The 16624-nt window shown below is 55.6% G+C and overlaps 6 protein-coding genes across 6 annotated transcripts; 4 read left to right on the top strand and 2 right to left on the bottom strand.

Moving 5' to 3' along the window:
• Positions 1–1306: 1306 nt before the first annotated feature.
• SPSK_02074 (uncharacterized protein) lies at positions 1307–1600 on the bottom strand (the record flags this gene model as incomplete). The annotated part of the gene is made up of 2 exons (XM_016728969.1): positions 1307–1456; positions 1502–1600. The coding sequence occupies 2 exons, from the start codon at positions 1598–1600 to the stop codon at positions 1307–1309; spliced, it is 249 nt and encodes an 82-aa protein (XP_016590158.1).
• A 157-nt stretch (positions 1601–1757) lies between these two features.
• Positions 1758–2132, top strand: SPSK_02045 (uncharacterized protein; the record flags this gene model as incomplete). Its single annotated transcript, XM_016728941.1, has 1 exon — positions 1758–2132. One exon carries the CDS (start codon positions 1758–1760, stop codon positions 2130–2132), a length of 375 nt encoding a protein of 124 aa, XP_016590157.1.
• Positions 2133–4389: 2257 nt separating this feature from the next.
• SPSK_01486 (uncharacterized protein) lies at positions 4390–6843 on the bottom strand (the record flags this gene model as incomplete). The annotated part of the gene is made up of 2 exons (XM_016728398.1): positions 4390–5776; positions 5798–6843. The coding sequence occupies 2 exons, from the start codon at positions 6841–6843 to the stop codon at positions 4390–4392; spliced, it is 2433 nt and encodes an 810-aa protein (XP_016590156.1).
• A 3174-nt stretch (positions 6844–10017) lies between these two features.
• On the top strand, positions 10018–10570 carry SPSK_01995 (uncharacterized protein; the record flags this gene model as incomplete). The annotated part of the gene is made up of 2 exons (XM_016728893.1): positions 10018–10374; positions 10448–10570. 2 exons carry the CDS (start codon positions 10018–10020, stop codon positions 10568–10570), a joined length of 480 nt encoding a protein of 159 aa, XP_016590155.1.
• Positions 10571–10607: 37 nt separating this feature from the next.
• Positions 10608–11114, top strand: SPSK_02009 (uncharacterized protein; the record flags this gene model as incomplete). Its single annotated transcript, XM_016728907.1, has 1 exon — positions 10608–11114. The coding sequence occupies one exon, from the start codon at positions 10608–10610 to the stop codon at positions 11112–11114; it is 507 nt and encodes a 168-aa protein (XP_016590154.1).
• A 1865-nt stretch (positions 11115–12979) lies between these two features.
• Positions 12980–13868, top strand: SPSK_01887 (uncharacterized protein; the record flags this gene model as incomplete). The annotated part of the gene is made up of 2 exons (XM_016728786.1): positions 12980–13079; positions 13135–13868. The coding sequence occupies 2 exons, from the start codon at positions 12980–12982 to the stop codon at positions 13866–13868; spliced, it is 834 nt and encodes a 277-aa protein (XP_016590153.1).
• Positions 13869–16624: the final 2756 nt, after the last annotated feature.

Raw genomic sequence — 16624 nt, 5'->3', positions numbered from 1 at the left:
GACGGCAGACAAGCGATAGGCGCTGTCGATTCATTATTCTTGCGTTGACACACAATACTGTAGCTGTTGACTGGTCTAACTGGCGCCATCGCAGCGTACGTACTCTGTTACGTGCTTGAGAAAAGAGAATGTGAAAGGCACTACTGCTAGAGGACGTACGTCGTACGTCGTACCAGCAACTCTATTTATGAACACGGCGTACGCGATGGGTTGCACTGCATAGCAATGCATGGAAACGCATGGTGACGCGTGGTAACGCTTGGAAAGCATGGCAATATGGGCAGGGCAGAATGTGCAGAATGTGCAGAATGTGCCACAAGGACTTGGTGCTGCGTCCTGTTGGAACCGTATCCGACAACCAGAAACGGCTGCTTACAGAGATGGCCAGACCCAAGCATGGTAGAGACATGGCCATGGAACGGTGGAACGGTGGAACGGTGGACGATGCAATCTTACATGGACTTGGGTCTCGGCTGTGTAAATTGTTCGTAACAAAAAAAAAAAACAGTAACAACCAGGATGCACCACAAGAATGGCCGGCACCGAGAATGTCGGATAAGTGACAGCTACAGCAGCTGGCACGTCCAGATGCATTGGCTAGATGTATTGGCTGGACGTCATTGGTGGTTGGGCAAGCCACCAACAGACAAATATACAAAAGGGAAGTGATGTGCGCCGGGGTTGACAGCGGCGAGTAAATTGGAAAGGAAAGTCAGTGTCACTTCAGGTGGGAAGTGTATGCGGCTGTCCAATGCATTTCATTGAAATATGCGTACAGCTTGCCAAAGTCGTTTCATTCTTGTCATGTTGTCAAGTTGCTGCGAGCCACTTTGTGTCCGTATGTAAATATATTGAATATGTCGAATCGTTGAATCGTTGAATATATTGTCCTCCGTGACAACTCTTGCCTGTCGGTGTCACCGCGGCCACAACTCCTGCTGTCACTGTCACTGCAACCCAAAGTGTGGCTCTGCTGCTTTCTTTTTCTGTCGTTCTGTGGGTGGCATGTTTTGTGACAGCCATGTCTTGGATTGCCGTTCTCGGTTTTTTTTTTTTCTTCTTTTAAATTTTGTTTTCTTTCTACTTTATGCCTCTCGTCAATTCCACGTATTTCGTCAAACTGCGTCTTGTCACTTTTCTTGTCGCCCGTCTCTCACCTGCCTCACCTGTCCTCACCTCGAGTCACTCCTTAGCTCCAACAGTTCAGCCTTCACAGAGTCGACACGAGCCAGCGTCGATCAGGACGCCATCCTTGCCGTCACTCCCGCGTGTCGTTTTGGCTCTGGTTGCTCGGCACAATCGGCTCTTAGTCGTCGTCTGTCGACGCCTTGACTCTCGTCGGTCGTAAATTGCCCTTTTCGTCTTGGACCTCTGCCTTTGCCTTTGCCCTTTGTCGTCCTCCCTCGGATCGCACGACCAGCCAACGATCGACGCCAAACCCCATCGGCTGCCACTGCTAGTGCCTCCGACCCAATTCGATTTGTCTACCCTCCAACCCTACCCTACCCGTTGGCGCCGGCTCTTGGTGCCCGCGATCCTCGGCGACGATTCTCTTCACCGTCGTATACGAGCTGTGCTCCATCGTCCCCATCGTCTCCATCGTCTCCATCCCCCTCCATGTCTTATTTTTAGCTTCGTGCTTGCCGCTGTGTCGTGCCCCTCGTCGTCGTTGACTCGTTTCCTGGTGATGCCATACCTTTGTATGCCTTCGTTCTTGGGCCAATCGCATGCCGCCAATGCGAACCAACAGCAACGAAATGCCCACCAACAGTGCTCGATTGCCCAAGCCGCCGCGAGACGACTCAGCAAAGCAATGTCTGCCGAAACTCGCTGCAGGACACGGCCCAGCAGATGCAGTATCCGATGAGCCAGGAACAGCCAACAGAAGCAGGACAACGACCGTAGCCGACCAGCATCACAGCCAACATGGCAAAAAGACAGGAACAGACGACAGCCGTGCGGACGACAGCAGGACTGACGGTCTACGGACAATGAGAACCAGCTTGTCATCATTGACTTGCCTACTCGTCTGTCAAACACGGCCGTTGACTCGGCTCCGAGAGCACAGCCCTACTGTAACGGACGACAATCCCGGCCAAGATCAGCAAAGCGCTTGTTTTCGACCTGTCTGACGTCAAACCATGTCAAAGAAAGCTTAACTTTAAGTTGGGGAAGTGGAAAATGGTCAAGCTGTCGGCACCTGTACGAAGCTCGCACAATATGCCCTACTTTCAGCCGTTTCCCTAACGGGCCATCCCCTCCCTGTCTCTTCTCCCCTTTGTCCCTTTCCCTCTCTCCAAGGGATACGTACGGCGACCAATGATTCACACATGACCTCTGTACACTAGACCGAAACGCGACAGCCCATCACCGGAAAGTTTTTTGCTTCGCAGCAACGGCTCTGCCCTGGCCGGCTTTTCTAATCAACGTCTCTTGCTTATCTGGTTAGTCGTTTGGCTAGTCGTCTGGTAGTGGTCTGAGTGGTCTGCTAGTGGTCTGCTAGTCCTCTGGTAGCTTGTCTCCTAGTGTGCCCGTTGGCTGTGTCAGTTTGCCGTTTTGCCTACCAATCCGTTGTAAGTGCATCAACGTCAACAACACCACTGCCAACAACAACACGACAACACAATTGTATCTTGACGGCGCACAATCCCTGATCGACACAAAACCTGCCAATCTACTGATCGTCGAGCACTTTGATCAAGGGAGACCAAGAATCTTCTGACATGGACGGGGCGTCGACGATTGGTCCTGTCGGCTACGAGGTCGTAGCCAACGTCAACGCACAACATACAGGAGACAATGTCGGTGCTCTACAAAACTCCATCCCTAGTACGATGGCCAACACGATCGACTGTGGTCCAATATTCATGCAGAGTCGTACTGTATCGTACTGCATCGTATTGTATCGTGCTGTGTCGTCCCATGCCGGTCCCGTGTTGGTTCCATGCAGAGCAAATGGAGCACTCGGAGCCGACAGTCGACAGTCGACGGATGAAAAACAAAGAAACACAGAGACAAAGAAAGCCAGAGAAACTCGTTGCGCAGGCCCCGTTCCGTCACTCGTTCCAACATGTAAATTGCTGAGTGTGAGACTTGCAAGCTGCGTCTGCCTTTCTCCGGACAAGCCCATGCACTCACCTCGCAGGACTCCACGTCTCTCCAGCCTGGTGGTGCTGCAGGACCTGCACACGATCGCCCAGTGGCGTGCCGACATGCAGTCTTCGTTGTTGGGTTGTTGGGATGGTCTCGACCTTTTTTTGAATTTCCCGGTACCGTTGTTCACGGATGGACGCTGCACCAAACGAACACTCTCCCTTTTTGAATCCACTCTGGCGAGTCGGTGGTTTGTGTATTTAGAAAAGCCTCTCTTGTGTTTCTGTGTCTGTGTCTATGTCTCTCTGTTTTCTTTTATTCTTTTATTTTTATTTTTATTCTTTTATTTTCCTCTTTTTTCTTTTTTATTCTTTTCTTTTTATTCCTTATTCTTTTCTTCTTTTGGCCGTGTTTCTCGTCACCTTCCATCCCAACCCCTCCTAGTGGTAGCCGGTCCACGCTTCTTACCATTGTTCGCGCAACGACAATAGCAAGACGCATGGCCGGCATGGCCATGCACCCTCCCAACATCCACGCAGCACAGCAATCGTCGGGTCCTCCACGTGGTTGGTGGTGGGTCAACAGGCGGGGGGGAAGGAGGACGGAATAAAAAAGAGAGAAGAGAAAGAATGGGTGCATTGCCCATCGATCAACATGCCAAGAGTGCACGGTCGGATCGCATGGCCTGGGCACTGGGCCCCGGGATCGCCAATGGAAGCCGGCAGAAGCACAAAGACAATCGTAGAACAACGCATTGACAACGGCTTCCCGTCGCGCACAAGAGTCTGGCCGCCGGAAACAGCCTAGGAGACGACACAACGGAGGCGAGGGCCTACAGGGCATACAAACAAAACGTGGCGCTCCCATCACCTTCTTTTTCTGTCACAGTGTTTTCTACGATGAAAGTGTTTTCTACGGTAACAGTTTGCATGCAGACTATGGTAAGTTAAATGTTCAATTCAGAACGCAAATTCAGGCCCATGGCCAATGCACATGGTATCTAGCCTCTTGTATATCACTGTTCACAGTCTCGCAGCCGCCTTCCGAGGGCTATGTTTCTTCTTGTCTTGGTGGATCCAACAGTCGTCAACATGTTTTGTACCTTTGCAGTTTCCCTGTTCTCTGCCCACTTGAGCAAGCCAGGTCGTATTGGGCCGTGAAAACGCGATAAAAATCAAAAAACAAAACAAAATAATGGCCAGCGGTGACACACGCGCTGCCGTGCCCTTCTCGGCTTGAGCCTCGCAAACGCTCTTGGACCACTGCCGTCGCTGCAACCGCAGCTCGCCCCCGCTTTTACTGCCGGTCCTTGCGCCCAAACAAAAAACCGTAGGTGTCCGTGTCAATGGGCAGCTCGCGCATCACGCGGCGCTTGTGCGCCGCCAGGATCAGCGCGCCCTGGTAGTCGTGGTAGATGGGCATCGCCTTGATGTCCTGCCAGAGCGTGCCGGTGGGCACCTTGGACGACGGGCCCATGCCGCCCTCGGAGTAGATGCGCTCAATGACGCAGGTGTTGACGTGGGCCACCATGTCGGCGTAGGTGTAGGCCTCCGACAGCGGCCGGAGCACCGTCTCCAGGAACAGACGGCCGTGCTGCGAGCGCATGACAAACTCCTGGGCCCGTCCGCAGCGGCGGCAGACGCGGAGCGTGTCGGGGTCGACGGGCGCCAGGGGCAGGACAATGACGTCGCCGCCTTCGTCCTTCTTGTTGATGGTCAAAGGCCCCTCGGCCGTGGCCGTGTGCAAGGCCTCGCGGCACTGCCGGGCAAAGTTGCACAGGATCGTCATCCGCAGGTTCTGCAAGGGCCCGGTCGGCTCCGCGGGTCCGGAGTCGTCGTGCTGGAAGCGGAATGCGCCCAGGCGCAGCTTGCAGTCGACAAAGCCAGGCACGGCACGCTTGCCAAAGGCGCGAAGGGTCGGAAGGCGGTAGCGGTCGGCACTCAGTTCGGTGTGGTCGTCGCCGGCGGGAACATGGGAGTGGGCGCGCTCTTCGAGCAAGCTGGGCGCGAAGTGGTTGGCGCCGTCCTGCTTTGCGCTTCCGCGTTTCATGGCCGTAATGGCCCGGGGTGTGGTGACAGCAGCGGGGTCTTCGACGGTAAAATAGTACCCATGCCAGTCGGTCGGCCCATACTTGGCCAAAGATTCGGCCCAGCGGCTGACGAAGTAGGCATTAGACGCCAGGGCCTTCTCGGGCGGAGCCAGAGCCGACTCGCCACTGCCCACAGAGGTATGCAGGCTCTCGACGGCCGTCTCCACAGACGACGAGCTGCTCACCGACTTTGCACGTCCAGGTGGCGGTAGGACGTTGACCAACTCTGGGATCATTGCTGGCATCAGGGGCGTGTCAGGACCACCGGTATCAATGATCGGTGTGTCCATGAGGGTCGGGTTGTCAACCTCGGTGACGGCCAGAGACTGGTGAGTCATAGTATTCGACTTTGTGACGAGTCCAGTGTTGTTTGTGGAAGTGCCGGTGTGCTGCGCAGCATTTTGAGTGTCCTTTTGAGCGTCCTTCTGCGCGGCGTCGTCGGTAGGCGCAGGGGTCGATTTCTTGCCAGCGGCCGCTTCCGCTTCGACGTCAGGTGTCGGGGAAAAAGGCGTCGGGGGAACTGTTGCGGGTGACGTGTCCACAGAGGCAAATTCGTTCCGGGCCGAATCATCGACCTTTGCTTTGTCGTTGCTGCTGTCAACGGCTGAGGCGTACTAGGCCTCGTCCGAGGCAACGAGATGGTGATGGTGCTCGGGCTGCTCCAAGTCAACCTTTTCGGGCATGGCGGTAACACTGTCGTTCCATTCCCAGGACTTTTCGGGCTGTCCGGTCCAGGAACCCTGATTGTCCCACTTGGGCGATGAGATGCCGGGTTCATTCTTGTCAAATGTGGGCGAGGAGAGCCCATCCTGCTCCGGGGGTTGGGGCACGTTCGTATCGTCAGGGCTGCCACCAGAGGCAGGCGCCGCAGCATCACCGCTACCACTTGAGTTGGTGCTGCCGTTCATTTCCATGGGGCCTGTCGCGCCTGGATTGTCCGCCTCGGGAAGGGCAAGGTCCATAACCTGGGGGCTGGCATCGGCGATTAGGGCAGGCGACGGCACGAACCACTCCTTGCGCGCAGGGGGCAGAGAGGCGTTGTCGAACGGGCTTGAGACGTACACGACTTTGCTCTCGTCCGGACGGCACAGTTCCACGCGGGGGTCGTCGTAGTCAACAAGACTAAGATGCGTGCTGGAAATGGTCCTGCCGTCGCTGAGACGGATGGTTTCCTCGTTCGTGATGATCCACCGCTTGGGGCTCACAAAGGTGGGCTTGGGGGCATCTGAGACAGGGGCGGCGACGTCGGGGGTCTTCATCATGTCCGTCTCTTGCTCCTCCTGCATATCCTCGGGCAAATTGTCCGTGGCAAATCTCTCGCTGTCTTGGGAGAGCATCTCGTGCGAGTCGGCCTTGAATGAGTCGGCCGCCTCTTGCATGGCTTTTGCCTTGGCGCGCTTGTGCGGCGGAAGGCTATTGATGTACTGAGCAACGCTGCAGGAACTCTGAAGACTGGTAGCAGTGGTAGCAGTGGTAGCCAAGTTGGTCTTGGGCACGTCCGGCATGAGCGGGAAAGCGGTGTGTCCGTTGCTCTTGTCTGCGCTCGCAGGTTCGTGTGCAGAAAAGGAGGACCAAGAATCATCGCCCGGAAACTGGCCCACAGTCCAGTCCGACGTATCCTGGATATCGGCCGAACTGTACTCGAACTGCCACGAATCCATCTGGGCGACTGGGGTCCGAGATGGTGTCCAAGTTGGGCAGAACGCACTCGAGGGTGTCAACAAAAAGGGAGAAACAAGAGGGGACAATTCTGTGTAGTCCTGAGGGAGTGAAGCTGTTGGGAACTGTGGTTGATGGAGGACCTGGAACACAAAGTTAATAGTCCGTCTCCGAAGGACATGATGCAAGGGTCGAGAGTGTCCGCCAAAGCATCAGGGCTGTCGTCGCTTTCGAGACACATCTTACCTGTCGCTCAGGTTGCAGTCAGATCGTGGGTCGATCTGCCCCAACCTGGAGAGAAAATGAGGTGTAAAGAGGAGTCCAGCCGTCAACGGATATCGACGTTGTAGGCCATCGGTAGAGGTTGATTGAAGTGAAAGATGCTTGTGTGGCAGCAAAAGAAGCAATATCGGTTGGGATGGGAAAGGGATATGGTTTGCTTGTGTTGGGGAAAAAGGAAGAAAACAAGGAAGAAAACAAGGAAGAAAAAGAAGAAAAGAAGGGAGAGTCAGAAAAATCTTTGGATTCGACAAAATTTTTACTTTGTACAGTCCTGTTCACATAAGCCCTGAGCGCTGCTGGTGGCTGCCTGTTCTTCCGTTTGTACTGCACTTTCATTCTTTTGTTTACTTTGGGAAGGAGCGATGTTGAGGAAGGAGCGATGCGCACCGTTCGTTTGCCGGTTGTGATTTGAAATTTCTCACGTGACAGTCCAGGTGACGAGCTTTACTGATGAATTGATGGACGACGGTACGAAATACAACATACTTAGATAGACCTGTTATCTATTGGTGTACTTCTGTAGAGGGCTCTTTTTGTCAGTTGGCTTAGTGGTAACGGTCTAGTTCCTGTGAAATGTTGGTGAATGGGGCCAATGCAACCGCAAAAAGGAGCATCTTGCGGGTCTTCCACGGACCACTCCGTTCTTGGATCGGCAATAGCAATATCAGAAACTGCTCGGAGTACGACGTCGTCGTATTTTCCGAGACTCCGTAGCTTTACATTCTGTGGCATGCACACCTCTTGCTCTGTTTTTAAACCTCCCCTGGCAAACATTCTGTCCATTCCAAAGGAGATCGCGTCTGCCTTATGTTCACGTGACTATGTCACTTCCGCTTTGGCTCACCGTCTTTCTCCTCACTTCTTGTCCCTCGGCGGTGGCAGAATCACGTGTAAACGCGAAAGCTGCAAACGGGCGACATGTCCTGCATTCCTCTCTACGACATATCTATTTACAGGTTAGGGCACTCGCGCCTCCGCACTCTTTCCTCGCCGGGGCGATCGTGTCCTCTCTCTCTCTCGTATTCATCGTGCGATTTTGGCTTGTACTCGGCGCTGGTGCATTTCGTATTGACACCGCTTCGCATGGAGATTTTACACTGAGGCTCCAGTCGTCCAGTGAGGGTTACCGGATTCGGCCACCCCACAACGTTCGAGGACAGTGGAGATGCAAAACTAGCGGGCAGTGGAGAGAGTACATGGGCATGTACCAGGAACGAAAAGGACAGGAGAATACGCAAACATGGGTGTGGCGTGGCTGTCGCTGTATGCGGCGGATTGGCATTCAGAAAAGTGAAACCGACTTTATTTTGGAGCGCGATCGTCCTGTCTTGTGCCTGACGTAGCGCATTATGAGCACTTCAATATCGTTACTCATCCCCTCATGAACGCGTCCCAAGTGGCAGAGCTGGCGCACCTTCGACGTATGGAGGCAGACGAATGCAGAGGAGTCGCGTTTATCGACTTTGTTCTCTGTCGCTGAGATTAGCGCACACGTTAGCAAACCAACCAGAAGCGCGCTGACAGACTTTGTCGATGCACCCTGTCAGCAGCAATACAAGGGGAGTAGGGCACGGCACTTTGAAGCCTCAACGTCGCCTGGTAATTGCGCCCCTGCTCTTGCATCTGATTCTAATTTCGCGACGTGCTCCGTTTCCGTTCTCCTGTGCATCATTAGTGGCAAACTCTACATCGTAGTACAGCGTAATTCGTATGCCTCTCCGTACTTCGTACGCATTTGGCCATCTGTTTTGCCCTGCACCGTCGCTCCTTCCCGCATATGACTACACCCTGTTGTCCGCGGCGCCTTCCCACAACGGCCTGAGCATTGTCAGCAGCCAAAAAGTGTCCAGCTTGGCGCACAAAACAGGAAGTCGCACCGGATGTCGAGGTGGTTGCAGTGCGTGGAAGGAAGGAGCGCCGCAAGACGTATGAGTCCATCGCGACGCCATTGCTTTGACGTTGTTTCTTGAAACCATCCTCTTCTCTTTTTCTTGTTTTCCCTTTTCCGTATTCCGTACTCTGCGTCTTTGCGTACGCCCTCCATCCCGTTTCATCATTCTCCAGCTCGCGAATCCAATCCCAAGACAGCCATCATCCAATTCCTCCACTCCTCCACTCAGACCACCCGTCCTATTTCGCAATCCTCTGCCGATCCCTACCCCAACGCCCCTTTTCCAGGGTGTTTTGCCGCCTCGCTGGCCATTGCTCGCTGGATCTCCTGAGCGTTGCTGTCAGCACTCTGCCTTGGCTACGGTCAAGTCCGTTTCACATTGTTCACTTTCCTTCACATTGTTCCATTGCCGGGTTCGTGTATGCCATACTTGGTAATTCGCCATCGTTCGCCCGGTTTTCCTTTGTATCCTGTACTTTGTACTAGGCCTCGACTCTTTTTTTTTTAAACTTGAACTACTCGTTCTCCTTTTTATTCTACATTGTCTCCAGCATCCCTTTTTCTAGCATTTGTTCCTTGGTTTCTCTCGACAACCTTAATCTTGAATCGCGCATCCCCCGTTGTCGCTGCCAAAAAGCGCCACATTGTCACGGACTCGACACGACATTCGTTTTTTTTCTCTATTTTCTTTTTCCTTCTACCTCGCAGTGTCGTCTACCTGCAGCGCCCCCACCTCGAATACGTGCTTCTTGCGTCTCTTAGCCAAATCTTCAGCACTGCGTCGTGCTTCCGATCCGAGAAGCCAGTGCACTGTTTTTGGTCGCACGACGTTTCTATTTTCGCTTCCTTTTTCGTTCTCTCCGGCTACCTCATTGTCCTCCCTCTCGCCTCTTTAGCTGGCGCGCGTCACCTCCCTCCCCTGCTCCGCGACAGCTGCGCTTACCCGGGTCTCCAACTTTCTTCCGACTTGTTGCAAGCATCGTCACATCGTCGTCTCCCGAAAATGTACTGCCAACTCCACCGCCCCGTCACGTCGGGCTCGCAGGTCGCCTGCGCGCTCGGCCACATTGGTGACCGCATCTACTGGATCCAAAAGGGCTTCTTCTTGCCCGACGCCCTCGGCATCGTCCCGCCACCCTACTTCCCCATCCTGCACGTCGGCATCACGGCGCTCGTCTCCATCCTGCTCTTCAAGGCGATTGTCCTGGACCCGCTGCAGGAGCTCAACTGCCTCAGCGTCCTGCGCCGCCGCAGTGCCTTCAACGCCAAGCTCAGCGGCCCCGGCGGCAATTTCTTCCTCCAGCGGTACTGGCGACAGGTGCTGCGGACGTTTTGTGAAATCTTTATCGTCTCCTCCATGGTGAGTCTGCGTCCCGAAAGGCTGTCCCCGTCCCCGATCCCCTGTCCCCTTTGCACCACTAACAGAGTCGCAGCTCAACATCATCTTTTTGTTCATCTTCCGGAACAACGAAACCGCCGTCGCCGGCGACCAGAACCCCGACATCTACTCCCAGATCATGCGCAACAAGCTGAACCGCTACGGCATCATCTTCTGAGGCCTTTTTTTTGCCCGTCTCTTTTTGCCATGAGTCCATGACGAGATCGGCTCCTTTGCGAAGCAAGCTTGGTGTGTTGGGTCGCGAGGCGTGGTGGTCAGCAGATGGGGGACACGAGGACAACGATACGATACGGGAGAACACGCAAGTCGATTCGATGAATTGCCGGTTTGGGACACAGACACCGATCGATGACGATTTTGGGGTGGCCGATGTGGACTTGGCGGTTGGGGGCGTTGGCGGGTTGCGATTGGCGATTTGCCGCCATGGACGATTGCGGCTTACGGCTGTGCGCGGCGCAATCAAAAACCCAACGCCCCCAATCAGACAAATCAGAACAGGGGATGCGCACGGACGGACGTTTCTGGACCCCCTACCAAAGCGACAAAATCGACAAAATCGACGTCAAGGCAAGACCATTCGAGCGCATCGTTTTCGGCTCTCCTTTCCCTCTTCGACAAGACAACGCACGACCACGGGATCCAGCTCAAGCCTGTGGGCGGTGGACAGTATCACGACGTACAAAAGGGACCGGGGTCCATAGAGCCGGTTCCTGTACTACTCTTTTTGGCGTTGCCCTTTGGATAATTGCTTTGTGTTTTGTTTGGACAGAGGATATCTATCATATTGGTGGTGTTTACATTTGTTTTTGTTCTTTTTTTTTCCCTCTGGTTGGTGTGTTTATTGGCGTTTTTGAATTGGGACGGACCCCTTGTTTGGGTCTGGATAGAGACGTCTTTGTGTTTGAATTTTGATTTTCTTCTCTTGCTTTTGGCCACGGGAAGGCATGTTGCGACCCGATCGCCAGCTACCATTTACAATGGAGTAGAGTTTTGTATTTGTGGATCTATTTATTTGCCATTCACTGTATACCTTCCATCCCACCACTGTGAATCTGCAATTGCGAGCGTATATGGACGGCTTCAACGCTGAAAGTCGAGAAACCGGTAGGAACGCGGCATGGAGCCATGACCGGTCTGCCGAAATGAGGTCATTGCATAGCGCATCCAGTAAGTTTATGCGTGATACAATACAGATTGAAGCATCTTTGTGGTAGCGTCTTTAAGTTTGTTTATCTCGTTTATTTTTTTTTATTTTTTTTGATTTTCTTTTTCCCAGTTATACTTTATCGACACTCTTTCTGAAAAATCAATTAAAAATAATTACAACAAAGCTAGATTGTTGAACTTGAATGTGAAACTCTACCATATAATTTCATAAAAAGGATTCATGTTGTTTGTGACTTTTTGAGTTATTTTTGACATATTATTGATTTGATTATTCAAACCTGCCGGGTGCTCATACTTATTTCAGCTTTAGCTTCTCGATTTACTTTGTACCAGTCCTGGACGAGATTCACAGTGCATCGCCAGTGGAAAGATACAATCGACAGAGTCATGATGAGTCCCTGAGTATCGCCCGCACTGCCGAGAGATCTGTTTGGCGGACCGTCGTATTCCCCACACGTTGCAAATGCTCAAATATATTGCGGAGCAGATGCCGCAAATAAATGGAGGGCAATCTATGGCCGCGGGCAGAGAATGTGCGGAGGGTGAGCCGGCAGAATTGGAAGAATCGAGACAGAGTGCAAATACCGCATCAAATGGAGGACACGCCGTTCTTTGAGCACGATGAATTTAGCCGTAGAGTAGAAGAGAGAGTAAACAAGCTGGGAGGAGCGTCGTGAGGACAGCGAAAGAAAACTGGAGGAGGATGTGTCTCGTCATGGCGACAAAACGTTGCAAAGCATAACAAAACAACCCTTGAAAAGAATGGGAAAGAACAATGAGACCTACAAACCGTTGACCCCTTGGATACGTTGGCGACGCCTGTGTACCGGCGAGAATGCACGGATGAGGCGAAGCTGAGGTCTCGTGGCTGGGTTTACGACACAATCTGGGGACCCCGGACCGAAAGGGTTTACGGCCCCGTTCTAGAATCTAATTGCCACACGACATTGGGCAGGGAGTAAGTTTAGAGTTATCTTGTATAGTTCAAGCTTGTTTTTGAGGTTTCCGAAGAAGCCATGGATAGCACCGAAAGACATGCCGACAGCCGAGGGTCAATATCAGCGAATATCAGTGGGCGGTTCTGTCTGGGGGATCGTGCAGTCTCTTATTCCTTCCTCTTCGCAATGTACCGTGCAAAGGCACCTCACGACGGCACTGCTTTCACGTTGGCATGTGGATACTCATTTATACGTCGTTTGTGATTTCATTCGCTTCCGTGTGTCTTTCCAGGTCACGGCGTTCTGCAGACAAGAAACGGCACGAACAAAATAATGCGCGCATCAGATGCCCCGGCACAGTCAGTAGCCATATAACGTTGGCACCCGCAGTTTTGACTCCCTCGCCTTCTCTGCAATTCCTCTTCTTCACCCAACCCTCTTTCTCAACACACACACTCATCATGAAGTCCGCCATCCTCGCCGCGGTTGCGTTGGCCGCACAACAGGCCGCCGGCCATGCCATTTTCCAGCAGCTCTGGGTCGACGGCAAGGATATGATAAGTGCCCAAGTGCCTGCCAGCAGGGAAGATGTCGAGCATGGAATGCCAACTAACAGTTTTGCACAGCACCTCCTGTGCCCGCGTCCCCAAGTCCAACTCCCCCGTCACGTCCGTCAACAGCGCCGACGTCGTCTGCAACGCGGGCGGCCGCACGGGCGTCGCGGGCAAGTGCACCGCCAAGGCGGGCGGCACGGTGACGGTGGAGATGCACCAGCAGCCCGGCGACCGCAACTGCAAGAGCGAGGCCATTGGCGGCGCGCACTACGGGCCGGTGCTGGCGTACATGACCAAGGTCTCGGACGCGGCCACGGCCGACGGATCGACGCAGTGGTTCAAGGTCTTTGAGGACGGCTGGTCGGCCAAGGCGGGCGCGGGCTCGGGCGACAACGACAACTGGGGCACCAAGGACCTCAACGCGTGCTGCGGCCGCATGGACATTAAGATCCCCGACAGCCTGCCGGACGGCGACTACCTGCTGCGGGCGGAGGTGATTGCGCTGCACACGGCGGGCCAGTCGGGCGGCGCGCAGCTGTACATGAGCTGCTACCAGCTGACGCTGGCGGGCGGCAAGGCGACGGCGCTGCCGGCGGGCCTGCCGCTGGTCAAGTTCCCGGGCGCCTACACGGCGCGGGACCCGGGCATCCTGATCAACATCCACGCGGCGGTGTCCAAGTACACGGTGCCCGGGCCGGCGGTGATGGCGGGCGGGACGACCAAGACGGCGGGTTCGGGCTGTGACGGCTGCAGCAAGACCTGCTCGGTGAAGCGGGCGGTGCCGTTTGACGTGTAGAGTTGGGAGTGGGGAGCGATTGGTATCGTTGTGGCAGGTGTTGCGAGAGCGTTCATAGCCGTTGTTTTGTATTCAACATTCAGCATTTATCATCATTGCATGTCGTGCGTGATAACTGAATCGGAACTCCACCTCCGCAATGCTGACAGCCCCTCTCATCAGTAGCGGAGTTCTTACTTTGATTTCGCTGTTTGTTTTCTATGATCATACTTGCGTCTGTATGATTTCTCATTCGTTTGGCCGAGTTCCATACTACCTGTTGTCACGTAATATTCGTCATTATTCATATCTTCATCTCCACTTTCCTCAACTCTCTCATTTAAGACCAACTGTTACAACTACCAACGGGATTTATCTGCAATTCCCAGGCACCCCGGACTTTTAGAAATAGCGCGTTATATTCTTTGGGGTTTTTGGTCCATGGGCTCGGCGCCTCGTTGCTAACGCGTATGACTACTGGCAGCAATGCGACGCATCTGCCGCCTTATCTTGTTCTCACCTCACCCGAGCCAATTGACATCAACACGCTTATCTCGACCCTCGTCTGACAAGATAACGGATCCATGGTGGCATCACAACGCAACGGCACAACCCACGATTCACGACAATCATTCACCTCGTGCAACAAACAACACACAACGCCGACGCACCAATGGATCGTCTTTTGCGTCTCGCGCTCTACACGTCTCTGTGGCCGAGAACACGCGTCCCCTAACACTTTGCACTGCCCTGCTTCTAGAACCTCGGATCGTACTCCATGCCCGCCGTGCGCTCTCGGCTGGGATGTGACGAGTGCCGGCGACGGCGCCGCAAGTGCGACGAGGCCAAGCCGGCCTGCGGGCCGTGCACGGGTGCTCGCCGAACCTGCCGGTACACGCTCAAGATTGTCCGGGGCGCGTCGACATTTGCTGCACGACGGCCGTCTGCGCTGCCGGGGTGGACACGCCACGACAGACCCGACAGAAGTGACAGACCCGACAGCCACGACAGAAATGACACACGAGACGACACCGACACACTTGACACCGACACTGGCCACCTCCCCCCCGTCGGCCCGCTGGTGCTCGCCCGCCTGCCCAACGGCGTCCCCCTCGCGCCGCCGTACCAGCGCCTGCTTGACTACTTTGCGCGCGACGTGCTCGCCTCGCTGTCGGTGCACCCGGCCATCCACCGCGACCTGGCGCAGGGCCTCGTGCCGGCCATGCTGCGCGCGCCCCACCTGCTGTCGGCGGGCCTGGCCCTGGCGGCCACGGGGCTGGCGTCGCGGGGGCGCGCGGACGTGGGCGGGGTCGGCCTGCCGCGCGTCATGCAGCACCTGCAGACGGCGGGCCTGGCGCTGCTGCGGCAGGCCCTGGAGCGGAATGCACGCGGCCGTGATGGCGGTGGTGATGTCGATGGTGATGGTGATGATGGCCGGAGCGACGGCAGCCTGGACCTCGTGGCGACGTGTCTGCTGTGGTGTCTCGCGGACGTCTTTGCGGCCGATGCCTCTCTGTCGTCATCGTCGTCGTCATCGTCGTCGTCGTCGTCCTCCTCCTCCTCCTCTTGGCGCATCCACCTCCAGGGCATCGAGGCGCTGCTGGGCGGCGCGCGGGCCCTGGATGCGTTTGTGACGCGAGGCCAGCGCGGCGCCGACGACACAGACGATACGGCTGCGCAATCGTCGTCGTCACGTTCCGCCATGGGCCACCTGCATCAGCTGTACCGGTCACTGCAGACGCTGCCGCACGTCGCACGACGGCAGGGCGGCGGCGGGACAGCCGAGAGGAGCAAACCAGGTGTGGGCGCGTCCATTGTGGTTGAACTGGACACAACACTACCCACCGCCCCCGGCTGGCCGCGCATCGACGGCTTCCTCGGCTACAGCGAGGAGCTGCTGGACATTCTGCAACAGCTCGACGGGGTTGCATCTCAGCTGCCGGCTACGGACGACTGGGATGAAACCACTGGCGGATACACCAACAGCACTACCGACGACGACCTGCTGGCCGCCCCGCATCTCACAGACGCGACGCGTGCCGCCGCCGCGGACCTGCTCGCCCGGGCGCATGCACAGGTGCTTGTGCTGGATGACGGTACCAGGTCGACCGAACCAGAAGCACCACTGTGCACAGACCCACCAGACGAAGTACTACCAGGCACAGCACCACCACCAGCACCACCCTCGCCACCGCGCGTCGCCCACATCCCGGCGCCCGCACTCACCGCCGCCGCCGCCCGCGAGCTGGCCCTCTGCCACGGCTGCTTCCAGCAGGCCACCCTGATCCACATCTACCGCCGGCTGTTCCGCCTGCCGTCGCGCGCGCCGCGCATCCAGCAAGCGGCGGCGCAGATCCGGCGCATGGCCGGGCAGATGCGGCAGGGGGCGCCGTGCAGCGCGTGGGTGGCCATGGCGCTGCCGCTGTTTACGGCGGGCTGCGAGGCGTACACGCCGGCGGCGCAGGCGTGGGCGCACGCGGCGCTGGCGGCGTTTGCAGCGAGCATCGGGTCGCGGCACGTGCAGCTGCTGCAGCGGGCGGCTCGCGGACCTGGGGCGGCTGCGGGCGCGGCGGGGGGGACGACGGACGGGCGGCTGTGTGCCGGGCCCCTCTTGGGTACGTATGCGTTGGATGTCCTTTGTGTGTGTGTGTGTGTGTGTGTGATGCTGACAAAACAGAGGAACTCAACTACAACATTATTTTGTTTTGATCGCTGATGAAATGTCAAGATATCATGATTGGTTCATTTTTTACGGTTTCTGCTTGTACTGAACAATT

Source organism: Sporothrix schenckii, assembly GCF_000961545.1.
Source record: "Sporothrix schenckii 1099-18 chromosome Unknown Cont42, whole genome shotgun sequence".
Classification (NCBI taxonomy): domain Eukaryota; kingdom Fungi; phylum Ascomycota; class Sordariomycetes; order Ophiostomatales; family Ophiostomataceae; genus Sporothrix; species Sporothrix schenckii.
Note: the sequence above shows the minus strand (reverse complement) of the source record. Positions and strands in the feature narration are given on the sequence as shown.